General features: G+C 40.2%; 1 protein-coding gene and 1 long non-coding RNA gene across 2 annotated transcripts in view; both read right to left on the reverse strand.

The window, feature by feature from the left end:
- LOC109473162 overlaps positions 1-1,524 on the reverse strand; it is a 6,740-nt gene extending 5,216 nt beyond the window's left edge. The window contains exons 1-3 of the mRNA XM_019773048.1: positions 1,442-1,524; positions 701-802; positions 263-335 (exon numbers count right to left, since the gene is read on the reverse strand). Of these exons, the coding sequence (XP_019628607.1) occupies positions 263-335; positions 701-802; positions 1,442-1,498 (232 nt within the window). The 5' untranslated portion in view covers positions 1,499-1,524. The remainder of the gene's footprint in view (positions 1-262; positions 336-700; positions 803-1,441) is intronic.
- Positions 1,525-5,461: 3,937 nt separating this feature from the next.
- On the reverse strand, positions 5,462-7,128 carry LOC109473170. Its single transcript, XR_002140410.1, has 3 exons — positions 7,053-7,128; positions 6,159-6,227; positions 5,462-5,540 (listed from the first exon to the last, which is right to left on the reverse strand). It is a non-coding gene; the product is annotated as an uncharacterized LOC109473170 (long non-coding RNA).
- Between the last annotated feature and the right edge of the window lie 7,893 nt (positions 7,129-15,021).

Genomic DNA, 15,021 nt, shown 5'->3' on the forward strand with positions numbered 1-15,021 from the left:
TCAGAATATCTTTTTACAGTGAAAGTTACTGAAACCAACACTTCTCGAAATCCTACCTGTATGTGTCAGTAAAATATGTGTGTAGTGCAGGTAAGATTGTATGTGTATGTGCATGTGTGTGTGTGTGAGTGTGTGCGTGTTCAAGGGTGTGCTTGTGTGCGTGTATGCATCAGAGTGTGTGAGTTTGACTTGTGTGTAGGTGGCTAGGTTGGTGTGTGTTTGTGATATGTGTGTGTGTGTAGTTATAAATTATAGAACTCACCAGTGCGGCTGACTCCCCACCTCACGATGCCTCCGTAGCTGTTGAGCATGGCGCCCATGTACATCCCCACTTGCTGCAGGGGAAACTTTCAACATGTACACCTCCTAGCATAAACTCAAGAATTCTACCATTCCTAACATTTACTAGCTTAGACTTATCAATGAAATATTATAAGAAACAAAACAAAATAAGGCTTGGTTGCTAGAACTTAGAAGATGATACATGTACATTGTAGTACTACAGTGTGGCTAAGAAACTATATGTCTGTCCTGCATCAACACCCAACCTAATTAGCTGATTCATGCCATGTCAAATATTGTAAAAGATACTAAACATGCATAATATTAATAACAACAACATGGCAGCAGGACAAAATGCACAATACTACAAACTCAATGCACCCAGTGATACTGATTTTGACAAGATTTTCAGACTCACCTCACAGAACTTGGGGATCAGAGGTGCTTCTGGGATAGCACACTCAAACCTGCCGGGGGTCAACTGCAGAACCTCCTCCAACTGGTACAGCTTCTTACTGACCTGGGAACAAGACTATATGTCAGTGCTTAGTAACCTGGGAACAAGCTGGTACAGCTTCTTACTGACCTGGGAACAAGACTACATGTCAGTACTTAGTAACCTGGGAACAAGCTGGTACAGCTTCTTACTGACCTGGGAACAAGCTGGTACAGCTTCTTACTGACCTGGGAACAAGACTATGTGTCAGTACTTAGTAACCTGGGAATGAGACTACATGGGGTGAGCTGCAGAACTTCCTCCAACTGGTACAGCTTCTTACTGACCTGGGAAGGACATGGGGGAAACTTATGCCTTAGGACATAACAATTTGTGGGGTCTAGTGGCGTAACGTCACGTCTCGATTCCGAACCAAGATTTGAGTCCTGACATGCCACCGATCTTGTGCCCTTGGAAAAGGTATACGTACTTACTGCTAATTACATGACTTTCCTCGGACTTAAGTGAAAATGAGTATTGTCCTGTATTTGTTTCTATATGTGGGACAAGACAGCTCATATTGTTGCAATTTCAATAAATCAATCAAATTCCAGCAAGGAATGCAAGGACTATCAAACATGTAACTTTTTGATCTCGTGTGTAGATATGCTTGACCAGTCACTTGGCCATTCAAATTTCAATACTAGTACCACATTTACTCACCTTCTTGACGTCACCTTGAGGTTTTTTGACTGGTTCATCCTTGGAGTTTCTGGACATCCTGCAAAACAAAATACATGTACTATTAGTACTAGTATTAGACTGGCTGCAAATTTAGATAAGGCTTATTCAAGTCCTGAGTACAGAAGTGGGAAACAACAAAGGTTTAACCTCCTTGTTGACACACTCACTCTCACTTGTATGCATGATTAGATTAGGCCATCCTATTTCTTAATCTTATTATGAAAGTTCATCCGCGTTGGTAGTTTCCAGTTTAAAGTTAAAACTTTTGATCTAACACAAAGTAGGTTTCTCACCTATAACTGAGAAGTACAGATCCAGAGTGACTGGTTGAAAGCTCTAGCCTAGGTGAGAGAAATTCTTTGTGTTGGATCAAAAGTTTTAAGTTTAGTTTAAACATCCTAATTTTGTTGACAACAGCTTCAGTAGGTATAAATTATTCAGAGTCAAACCCCAATGAATGATAGTAGATAGTAGTAGTAGATTCTTTCAGCCAGGTAGGTATCCGTCCAGTTTAGGCTGCTCGTTGCTCTACCGGACTGTCATTCCCGGCCTATGCGGGCAATCCAGGGCCGTGTGATTGTACATAATTGGATGACTCTCCATATATTTGTCAAGTCTGTTCTTGAAGGCATTTACCAAGGGTGCAGAGACCACTTCTTCAGGAAGACTGTTCCACCAATTGGCCATTCTGCTTGTAAAGAATAATGCTCTTGTATTCCCCTTGAAGGTCTTCCTTGCTATTCTCAAGCTATGACCTCTTGTCCTTGATTCTGTTTTTTGTTGGAACGGGTTCTGTGTATCAAACAGACCATGCATGTATTTATACGTGTTGATTAGGTCTCCCCTAATTCTCCTGTAGACCAATGTTGGAAGTTTCAGAGTTCTGAGTCTATCCTCGTAAGAATGGTTACTTGTAGCCATGGATGACTCATGTAATCCTTTTTGTATGATAATGCAGGATGCTGTATTCTGTTTATCATACAAAAAGGATCACTCGAGTTGTCCACGGCTAGGTTACTTGATAAACAAACAAGCTGATTGTTTTGATAGGTATGCATAACAAGCAGGGCTACATTTGCATAATCTAATTGACAATGAATGAGGATGCCAGGCATTGTTAGCCAAGGTTATGCAAATACAGAAACTTCAAACGAGGCCTAAAAGCAACACAAGCCATTTTTACATTGTTTTAATTTTTTGTGTTGCTTTGTGAGCACTGTTTCTCATACAGATCAAAGCTTTAAAGTGTTTGCCGTCAAATAATAAATTGATCCAAGGAGGTTCAAGAGCAAACAATTACTAATAAAAATAAAAATTATCGATAATTTTTCTTTTTAAGTTGCTGGACTTTGACTCACATTTTAAAGCTTTAGTTTAGAGTTTTTCCAGTTAAATCCTTGATTCGAGGAGGTTTACTTCAAAGGGCAAACAGCACAAAATTTATCGATAATTCTAAAAGTTCAAGTTAATAATACTGGAGTATAATGGTACTAGCCTATATAATCTCAGGTTTTACAACAAGTTCTATGTAGAACTGCCTCAGAGGGCTTGAGGATACTTTTTAAACTTCCAAGTCCTGAAATATATATTTTTTTCCAACGCCCCCCTCCCACTTCTGTATCATGCAAAAATAACGTCGTATTTCGAAAAACGTCCCTCAAAACAGGCATTCAATCACTTTTTGCTACAAATAATTAAGTTCTTTTGATAACTGAAGTGTTAGATCCTTACCTGCACCGTACTAAGACGCTTTCCCGGTCCAATTTCGCAGTTCAAGACGTCTCAAAACTCCTGCCACGTCTTTTCCTAGCTCGCGGTTGAAAATAACGCCGCGCGCGCTGATTGGTCGAGCCGGAGGGGTCAGGCGAGGTCACGCTCGTACCCAGGGTGCGGAACCTCGTGACCAGGGCAGCCCGAGGATTGCCGAATGCCAGCTCGGGATTCCGAACATGACGTCATATTTCTTAAAAGAAAAAAAAAAAAACTTGACCTGTAGTCTTTAGTGAATAAGTTTTTTTTTTCAATATGGATTGTTAAGAAAAAAAGTTCTCAACACTTCTGTATCTGTACTAGTATCTATACATGTATGTAAATATAGCTATCACTATTATATTATCATTACCTTTGCCAAAAAGGTTTAACACTGTTTTAATGTATGCATCTGTGTGTCAAAAGCATAACTCGATAAGGCTTAGACAGATATCTGTTGATATTTGGTAGGTGAGTAGGTCTTAATGAGAGCTTGAAATGACTTTGCCACCCTATCAGCTTGTCATATCACTGCAGTGTAACTTTTATGCAGTTTTGATATCTCATGATCTGGACATGGTAGGGTCTTGTGATTTTTGGATGATAATTATGTACATCAAGATCTAATTTATGTAATTATAAATGGCGACATTCTATAAATCTGCTGCATTACAATATAGGATAATTCAAACTCGTCACATAATGTAATTATAAAGAGGAAGAGTAATTCATTCAAGCCGGAATAGGACTTATAAGTTAATATTTATTGCTCTCTATTACCAAGAAAAAACAGTGACAGAACACAGAACTTATTGTATATGTGAGAGGCAATGCAATGCACAGTATGTCTCTGAAATACCAATGTCACAATGATTTTTCAAGTTATGTAATTCAATTTCTTTCATGGCTGCTTCTTTTAATGTGAATTAAACTGTGGTTGTTGAATGATGTAAGGAAATTGTTTTGCCATGATTTGCCAATTCGGTAGCCTGGGTACCATTCTGGCTAGTTTATGTCTGCTTCAACAGTTATTACCACCAACCTGGGAGCGAACGTAACCTAAGTACCCAGGCTAAGGCTGATAACCAATACAGTAATACGATGATAGGTCAGTTTGCCAAGGAATGTATGTGTATTGATGGATATGGTATTAATGCATCAAAAAAAAAAAACATTTTCCAACAATCCAGAGCATTGTTAATACCATAATACTTTTTCCGACGTAAAACAATGATGAGCTGGCATCATGCCCGTAGCCAGGAGGAGTTCGGGGGGTTCGAAGAACCCCCCANAAGGCTCAAAGGTCCACTTTTTGGCCACTTTTTANGTAAAGGTCCACTTTTTGGTCCACTTTTTATGTAAAGGTCCAACATTTTTCTTGAAAAGATGGACTGGAATCGTAGAAAAACTGCTCCCTTTGTCATTGAATAAAAATTTATCTCTGATTTTTTCTTGGAAATCCAAAATGCACGAAATGCCATTTTAGAAGGTTCATTTTTCAAAACCCGGACCCCCATAGGAACCTCGCGCCTTCGGCGCTCGAGGTCCCCTCAAGCAGTGGGAAGAACCCCCCCATTCAAAATCCTGGCTACAGGCATGGGCATTATTTATGTATAGCAGAATGGGGTGGGGCAAAGTAATCAGGACTATTCCATTAAAAGTGTAGGAGACAGTGGTCAGGAATATTCCCTCAATCTGTCTGTTTTTTTAACACCTTGATGTTAACAATGGAATCATCTGTAAGGACACACTAGTGCAATTTCTTGGTCTGCAGATTTTCAACGGAAAATGGAGTCCATGATTGATTGGGTGGAAAGGTGAAATAAAATAAAAAGAGAAACACCTTGTAATAGACCAAGGATGTTCTATCAGATGATTGAACGTCCTTGAATAGACCATGATTATACTCAATACCATCCTCATCATCATAAGCACAGGACTTGGCTCTGAGTGCTCAGGACTTAAAAACTAACCACTGTCTCTTCAACCTTTTACATGGAATAGCTCTGATGTTGTTATGAGCTAATTCCGGCCACTGTGCCATTCGCACACTTGGTGCTCAGCCCGTGAGGCAAAGTACAGTAAGAACCGTACATGCAAACAGACACGTTGTGGTGTCCGCAGGGAAGGAACTGCAGTCCTGGCTGGTACAGCCCTGAAGCCTGGCTGGCTGGAGGCGTGGAGAGTACGGACGGCAGAGCGTAAGGAGGAAGGAGGTCCTCGATCGGTTTCACGATGGACAGGCCGGAGGAGAAAAGTTGGTTGTACCGGTGCTCCTTCATTGCCTGGGCCATTGCCTCCTGGATGTTCTGTAAAAACCTGACGTTGGCTGGCCAGGTGACATAGGAGTGTAAGCGTTTTTGCTCACTCAGAGTACTATTCCTGATTTCAATCCTTTCATTCTATTATGTCCTACCTTGGTTCTATGTTATATGATGTAAAGGTTACACTGAGTATAGTTTCACTTAGGCCACACCAATTGAATTTGTTGATTCTTGGATTTTTCAGAAAAAATATGAAGTGACAAGGTGAAAAAAAAAAAACCAGGTGTAAGGCATCCTATTAATGCCCCAAATGATAGAAGCCATGAAGTCAACACAAAAGGCTGGGTTGATATTTTGGTTGATTCAGAACCAGAATCTTTTTTTTTTTTTGAAAATCAGAAAAAAAAAAACGAAGAAGCAAATCCGAGAACCAACAAATTCAATTGGTGTGGCCTTATCTTGGTAGTATGATTTTATGTATCATGTATGTTATTTTATTTACTTTGGTTTTGTATCAATATTAGTTAGTAATTTGGGTAACTTTATTTCTTACTTTTGTTGTGATTTGAACCGAGTTGATTTTTATATCTTTTGTATGGGGTTTTCCCCCAGGGTACATGTACATTGAAAAATGCCCTCGCTCAGGTGATATGTATCCCTGGTAAATAAAAAAACAAACAAACCTGACACCACCTCGCTTCGCATCTCCACATCCAGACTCCTCTGGAACTGCAGGTGGTGAGCTCTCTGGCCTGCAAGAGTTCAAGACTATGTGTAAAGACGGACTCAAATATTCTGGACGATATGACGGGATAGAAAAGAATAACCATTGTTTGCGTCTTTTACCGTCAAATGTGTCTCTTTTTTTTCTAGAAAAACTGATAGCATGAGACCGAGCAGATTGCAAGCTCAAGGCGAGGATTAAAGCGATCGAAGGGGGGGGGGGGGGGTTAATGAGAGTAACACAGTTTCAAATGCTAGATTGCATTGTTCTATTATTTTTACATCTTACGATTCTTAGGCCACACCAACTTAATTTTATGGATGACATCCTGTGAAGACCCTCAAACTAGTGCGCGCGGGCGAATAAAAAAAATTCTGGCCCAAAATAAAATGCTACTAAACCACAGGAATATAAAATTAAAGCTGGTATTGTGAATTTGCGGCAGTACATAGAGACCTATACGACAATACAGCACATGCTGGCTTTTTGTGGAATTTATGAAACAGTACTGTACTAGAGTAGTGGAGCTTCGGTAGCCTCTGTACCACCCTCCAGAGTTACAACCTCCATATTGTCGCTAACTACCATGGACTACGCAAGCCTAGAGCCAGGCCAGAGCCTTGGAGGACTTTTCTTTTTTTTTAGAACAGACAAAAATCAATGCGCACGCGGATGTCATCCATAAAATGAAGTTGACCATTTTGAGAAAGACTAAGTGGTGTAAGTAGCCACTTAGGGTTCAATTTGAAAATTGATATGAGGTACAAACATAGCTAGCTGGTTACATGAGGGAGCAGAGCCCTTACTCCCCTGTTTAGAAAAACCTGTAGTGGCGGTAGTTGATAATAGTTACCGTTCAGGTCAGCTTCTTTTCTCCCCAGCTTGTCCTGTTGAGCAGGAGAGAAGAAACTCCATGGTGGCTTAGATGCAGGGCGTTCCCATTCTCCCATACAAAGCAGGAACACTGTCAAAAATACGATATATATATTTAAAATACATACAATTGTAAAACATACATGTTTAATAAGAATATATATACACTTTTCAAAACAATATATGTATATTATCATGAAAGTTCATCTGTGTTGGTAGTTACATGTTTAAAGTTAAAACTTTTGATCCAACACGAAAATTCTCTCACCTAGAGCTTTCAACCAGTCACTCTGGTCTTCCTCAGTAGACTGACCCGGACAAGGCTCCGCCGTTCCTGTAGCAGAGATATGGAAACCGCCACATGTTGCCGAGCCCCACACAGTAGCCCAGCATGGACAGTAAATGCTCCCCACATTTTTTCCTACATGTACATGTATTACCCTAACTAACTGTTACAGAAGTTACAGAATTGCAACACTGTATCCTTACCTCCACCGTTCCTGTAGCAGAGGTAGGGAAACCGCCACACGTTGCCGAGCCCCACACAGTAGCCCAGCATGGACAGCATGAAGTCCAGCTTGGCCCCCCACTGGCCACGATTCTTCGCCAGATCATCTCGAAACTCCTCCTCCTCCTCGGGGTCCTGGACCGACAGGGGGATGCTGGCCTCCTTCATCTTCAGCTCTCCATTTGACTCCATCTCTGGTTGTTTGAAGTTGTTGATCTGATCTGTAGGAAACACATAAATACAAACTTCACTGTTAGACTATCTCTGGTACTGGTTAGTGGTACATTGTAGATCTGTAGTGAACACATATAAAGTTCACCATTATATGTGTATTCCATCTTTGATATTTGTAGATTCATAGCAAACACACATACAAACTTCACTATTAGATTCCATCTTTGATACAACTTCACTGTTAGATTCAGTCTTAAATTTGATACTTTGTATATTGTAGCCAACACACACAGACTTCAATGTTAGATTCCATCTCTGATCTTTGTATGTTGCATATCTCTATCTATAAAATGCTATCAAATACCAGGACATTGAAGAACCCAACACGCCTCGAGTGTACCAGACTGAAAATGTGAGGTGTTGTTCAAAGGCCACATATTGTACTTCTACAAGTTCTAGCTAACACATAAAAGCACCGCATTTGAATTAAGCACAGATGCTTTACCTCTCCTTACCATTACAGTACTGGGCCGAATTCACTCCCTTTCCAAGGACATACAGAACAGAAATCACAGTAAAATTTATGCAGAACCAATTTGCCTGTAATCAGTGGAGCCCGGGCAGATGTTGAAGGGTTATAATATATACATGTATATGGATGGGACGGAAGAATGTCTATATAATAAAGCTCATCTCCCTTTGCTTGATTTCCCGAGGGACCCTGTCATTAAATGTGGGGCACAATTTTCACCCTAACAGTAAAAAGGTAGCCTCGTAGCCTTTTTCAGGTCATAGGGGCAGTGGGTTGCTAATCCACGGTATTGGGAGGTGAAGCTTATCCCTCTCCTTCCATTGCCTTTTATCTCCTCAAAGTCAGGTACCCATTTTACACCTGGGTGGAGTGAGGAAAGTCGTGCAAAGTGTCTTCCCCAAGGACACAATGTATTGGCAAAGATGCCAGCAAAAATAAGATTAATGAATTCACGGTATGATAATCCTGTTTGCCCGGAAATGCGTGCACAGTCTGTCTCATGTAATGCTATTTACTGATCCACCACAGGAAGTCAACGAGACACGAATACGATTTATTTCACATTTTCCACAAACTTCTGATGACACAGAAGAATTTTCTGCACAACTTGAACTATTATCATTTCCTGAAGGATACAGCTTCCTGCCAAACATAAAAATCAACACCTTCGTTGGTGAAGTTTAGACATCCAGGTAATAAGAATTAAGATACGCCAAAAAACAAGAGCTACTTGACTAATTTGCATCATCCTTGTTTTGACTTAAAAAAAAATTGTCTTCACTTATTTGCATATCAATCAATAGTTTGTACGTATTTATTGCTTTTCCAGTGTCACTGACAAAATTAAGGTACTGGATGCTACCTGAAACGTCTGACCGTTTCCAAAATCACATCCAGTTGCTTGAGTAACTGTTGTTTTTTTTGGTGAAATTAACACCATCTCCTAATTATCGTAGTCCTAAATGAACTCTCAGCCTTAAGAGATCTCTACCATAATGATATTGGGCAGATGGGCCGATATCTGTAAGACAAAACAGATGATGCAGAGTAATTTATCAGACAGGGATGTATTAGCACTTAGGATCATTCAACTGCAATTTCTCATGGCAATGGCACAGACGGATGGGAGGCCACAGCAAACATCCCAAACTGCTGGAGCGAATCCAGAACCCAACTAAAACCATAATGGTCTCTAGCGGAGTTTGAAATGCTGATGGCTTGGCGCTCGGGGATGTCTGCTTTTTCTCTGCTATCCGGTAATGTCACTTTCAGGTTCGGGAGGTCTAACAATTTTAGATGAACTATTTTCTGATGAACCAAAAAATTGCAAAGCCATTACGTCCTGACATCCCCAGCCTTCTGGATCGGTTCCAGAACCCTGTACTAAAACCGTAATGGTCTCTAGCGGAGTTTGACATGTAGCCAGCTTAGTGCTCTGGGATGTCTGCATTTTCTCTTCTCTACAGTAATGTCACTGTCAAGTTCGGAAGCTCAAGGGATGACAAGACTAATTAGAAACTACTAACGATAGATGAAATTTTTGTCATGATCAAAAAAATTAAACTCAATTCATGAAAACTTTAACTTATGTAAGAAGTATTTACAATGTAAGTGTCATCTATAGAATTTTACATGTTCTCTTTCTGTAAAAAATAATAAAATGGATGGAAAATGCAATTTTTCCGGGCGCCCCTAATCCAGCAGAAACATTAACGCCATGACTCACACTCACAGTCTCATGATTCTTACAGAACTGCTCAGAAGATAGATTCTGGGTGTAAATTATGTGTACATTAACAGGTTAACTGCCAATCAGTGTGGCCTAACGGTTAGGGCAGGTACCAATGGGCCATTTGTCTGTGTGTTCTAAGTTAGTAACTGTGCTAATGATCGTAAATTACACTGCTACAGGGAACTGATAGAATCTACAGAAGATAAATGCCTAGATCAAGTAAATCCGCACTTTCCTTGGTACCCTACTGTGAAATTAAGTGGGGCCCTCATGTGGGGATCCCAACAACGCTCTACGCTAAATTTGAAAGGTCCAGCTGCGTATCATGCCAAATTCTACGCTATAAAATTCAACAGCAAATGTACAGATCGTACCCATTACTTTGAACAACTGCAAGGACATTACAGCGACTGCCTACCAATTATGCAGAATTTTAACCCCTGATTACATTATAACATAAAAGGCATTCAGGGCCCCCTAAGTAACTTAGTAACGTGCCCTTTCACTGGATCATCAGGCGACTGTTAAGCGACCATCGGGCCACCTGATTGAATTTGACCTCCCAGCTATGACATTGCAAATTGTATATGATTCACGAAGTAAAATGTATGACTCAAAAGACATATATGTCTTTGAGCTGCCTAGAGCAGGGCTCTAGGCAGCTCAAAAATTGTTTTTCCATGATATTAGTTATATTTAGATATTTTCAAAGAACAAACAAATGTGCTGTTCATGTATTCCACCTGAAACACCAGTGCTTTTATGACCACAGTACATCAGACTGCAGTAGGCATTTGCAAACCAACCTCAATGCGATAAAGGTCATTCCCTGGCATGGGTTTTAACACACACCCATGCACACACATCATTGGAAAACCTACTTCGTAGCCGGTGTGATGTGCATAAACACATCTGTGGGACCCGAAAGGGTGTTTCTCTTTCCATTCATACTTATGAGGGACTAACGCAAAATCTCTGACAAACGCACGAACATTAGGGCTTCACCAATTCATTTCTTTGGTTCACGGACATTTCAAGAAGAAAAATTACTAACAGGTCAAGATGAGAACAGAGAACTTGCATCTAACAATTTTCACTCACTGAAACTACATTTGTATGTGTACCAAGGAACATACTTCTCCTTTTACACTCTGTTATCATGTTGATCTTGCAATTCAGCACGTCCGAGAACCAACAAACTGAATTGGTGTAGTCTCAACCAAGGAAATCGCTCTTGCAAAAGACAAAGCAGCAGTAACAAGCAAGGCAATGGAAACTTACTGAGAACAGATCCTTCATCCACTGTTGGAAACAGTTGTATGAGGGACGTAGGCCCCCTGGTTTTGGGTGGAGGTGATCTAACACACGGGTGCAGAGCTTGGCTCATGGTATTGGGAAGGTAGAGTTTCCACTACAGATACCCAGGAACTGTCATTCCAAGAGAGGAAACAAACTATTGATGAAATCTTGTTTTGATGATAAGTTGTGATTCAAAATGTTCTGTTTTAATGGTTTTGAAAGAAAAAAAAGCAAATTTGGAAGGAAAAAATTATTTGTGACAGTTTCTTATCAGCACGGAAACTCTGCCGTCCAAAGTCTGTGATTTTCTTGTTTTTATTTCGTGTCGATAGAATCTGCTTCATTTTGTCTTGGACAGACAACCGTTTGGCTATTCATTCTCGAAACGTTTGGCTGCACTCTTCAGATGGTTAGTTAGGAAATCATTTGAAATGTTTCTAAAATTGAAGTTTAGTTTACTACAATCTCAATCTTCAAAACAGTCGCTCTCTGCCGTTTTTGTTTCAAGTATTACTACCATTTCAAAACTTCAAGAGAAAAAAAATGAAGAAACAGGTGAACGTAAAGAAATGGAAAAGATACTGAAGCAGATTGCAGAGCGTCCCCTTCTTTTCGTTTTCGTTTGTCGCTCAAAATACCCGGAAAATTTTCTCGTTGCTGGCATCTGTTTCTGTGCATCTTCTGAAGGTACAACTGTTCATGGTACTGGTAGGTGCATTTCGGGTTGTCACGCTCGGTAAAATTTTCTACGTATACTTTGGTTTGCACTGTGTTAAATTTGAAGAAGCTACACTGACTGTTGAAGTCACCGCTAAAGTGAGCTGCAGCTGAAAAATGACGAGGTTTAAATTAGGATTGGCAGATTGGCTTCGTGCCAAACCAAACTTGTTTATGGGTCTGGAAAGAGGCCAAAGAAAGGAAGCGGTAGTAAATATTCCGCATGGGCTGTTTTAAAGGCATGTGTTACGGTATACTGTCCAAAATGGCGGCGGAGTTTCTGGAATTTTTTGTTGTTACTTCATAATGAATTGACCTGCCGTACGTTTGGTGTCAGTAAAGTTGAACTGCTCATGCATATTTGACATGTTGCAAAGTGGCCGCTACTTTGGGTGGATGTGTCCGGGCATCGTGGCTTTCCAAAAACTTGCACCCAGAAAAAAATGTTTTCTCCAAGAGGGGATGTACTTTCAATGCTGTTAACTATGCTCCGATTTTAAAAAATTATTATATGCAACGTCCAAAATGAGATCGTACCGGGTGGATGTTCGGGACAACAAAAAAAAGGCACACGAGAGTTAGTTTATTCACGGACGTTCAACCCCGGAGCGGCCACCCCCGGTCTTGTCGGATCTTCTTGCGTACTGGCAGAACTAACGACAAAACATGAAAAGTTCCCGCTAGAATACCGCAACAAGTTACTACAAAAAGACTTAAATGTATTATTTGTAGCAGGAACTTCCTTCTTACGTCCAGACATGTGCTTTTCGTGACATTTTAACTCTGCTGTTACGTACTTTTTTGCCCGGAACTTTTTTTGATCCTGAAAAAAAATAAACGTACCGTCTAAAATAAGAACGTACCGGGCGGATTTCAAGGCGAAAAAAAATGAACGTACTGGTACGTTTACTAAAGAGGTGAGAGTATTCTGCACTGATGTCACCTCCATTCCCCATCTGGGATGACTCAGACTGCCCCATCCTCTCCTCCTCCTTCTCTTCCATGTCTAGAATGGCGGAGATCAGATCACACCAGATGCTGCTGGATGGCCAGATAACAGACAAGACAATCGTTGTAGACATCATTTATCCGTAAGTGCTAAGAATTAAGTACTAGTAAAATCTCAATAATATAGTCTAATGCTATGCCATAGTGTACTGCACATGTACAACATTAATTTACACTGTCTTCAGTCTGTACTGACCCATTGAAATACATTGTACACATGTACTGATCTGATCTCTTCTTGGCTTGGCTTACGGTAAAACTAAACCAATATTAATATAATAAAAGGCAGCCTCATCTTACCTTTATGATTACAGTCTTCAATTACGGGGACGGAACAATTCAGCGAGGTCTCGACGCCCAACCTCAGTTAGCAAATATGTCAACAGCTTTGTTTTGAGTGGATTGATCAGACCTTCCTTGTGGAGTTCCTTGAACAACACTTTTGCGCTGAATGCTGGAGGTTGGTTACCCAGCTGTTTGTATGTTGGTTTGTCTATAAAGTCTTGGCACAGACGCCTGATACGAAATACCTCGGCAATGGTCAATGCTTCTTCAGCTTGCAATAGTCGGTTTTGGAAGTCAGCAAATCTCAGCGCACCTTCAACACTCACAGTTGCCATGCTGCATACTTGCAACTGGTAAACTTACCGCCCCTGAAAATAATGAGAGACAAACTTGATTCAACATACATTTTATCACAATTCACTGATGTACAATCTACAGACATTATATTAGGTTAGGGCTAATGTAAAAGACTGCAAGCAAGAGAAGCCCTGCAACAGTCGCCGCGGCTAGCAGTATATATGCTAAAATCAATATACTAGTAGTTAACCTAAATGAGACTTTTTGCTACTTTGATACATTTTTTTTAAATTTAGGCCACAACAATTTCATTTGTAGGTTCTCGGATTTTTTTAAGCGAAAGTGTCAGCCTGCCAGGACCCTAGTAGCCTGGATGCCAGACCCAAAGCACACTGGACACAAAATATCTCAGAGTGCTAGTGTCTATCTGACCCTACCAGACCCAGGCTCACTGAGATATTTGTGTCCAGTGTGCTATGGGTCTGGAACCCAGGCTAGGACCCTAGTAGCTACTTCGGTTATATATATGCAGCAAGAAGCTGCGTTGATCAGGACTATAGGGACTTTGTTTGACAAATCCATAACTCTAATTATACATCCAAGTCTGAGGATGATCACACAAAACTCTGACCCCCCCCCCCAGCTATTTACAAAACAAACAAAAAAATTATGTTGCGTCTTTTAAAACTACGTAGTAACTTTGCCTGTATTAATAAACTTATTGTCTTCGGCAGCGACCAAAACTGCCCGAGTATCTCAAGGTACTAACCTGTTTAGTCAAGATGATGGTTTTCTCTGTGTATAACCAAGACTGGCTGACAAAATTGAATACTAGTATTAAGAACTTCAACTCTCGAAAATAAACTTTCTCCAAGATGGCGACGAATTTAAAACTATGACGTCAGGGGATTCCCCTTTCTACGAAAAGCCTCATGGGAAATAAGTATTCATGCCTGTGGAAAAAAATTAACTTGTGTACAAAATGTAACACTTCACCTTTTATTCTACCCATGTTTCAACATTTTAGTGTTCTAGCATGTTTGGTAAATGTGTAATACAGTATTTATCATAAAGTGTGCACCATACGCCACCTGGCTGCAGTTCATTACTAATCCGCATGGGGCCGCACTACTCTACCAAATACAAAACAGTATAGGTGAACTGGGCAGTTAGATTCGCTATTTGCTCCACAATATATATTTGAATAGAGATTATATAGTTCGAGAGACAAAATTTTAGAAGCAAATAATAAGAATACATCATAATAAAATTATCGAAATAAGTTTCAAAATGTCATCTGACGTTTTTGGTTAACAGGTGGTCGTATGGTTTGAAAGAAAGGAATTTGGGTCAAACTTACGGTAGCTATATATATATATATATATATATATATATAT

This window comes from Branchiostoma belcheri, unplaced genomic scaffold, assembly GCF_001625305.1.
Source record: "Branchiostoma belcheri isolate BF01 breed outbred unplaced genomic scaffold, Haploidv18h27 scaffold290, whole genome shotgun sequence".
Classification (NCBI taxonomy): Eukaryota; Metazoa; Chordata; class Leptocardii; order Amphioxiformes; family Branchiostomatidae; genus Branchiostoma; species Branchiostoma belcheri.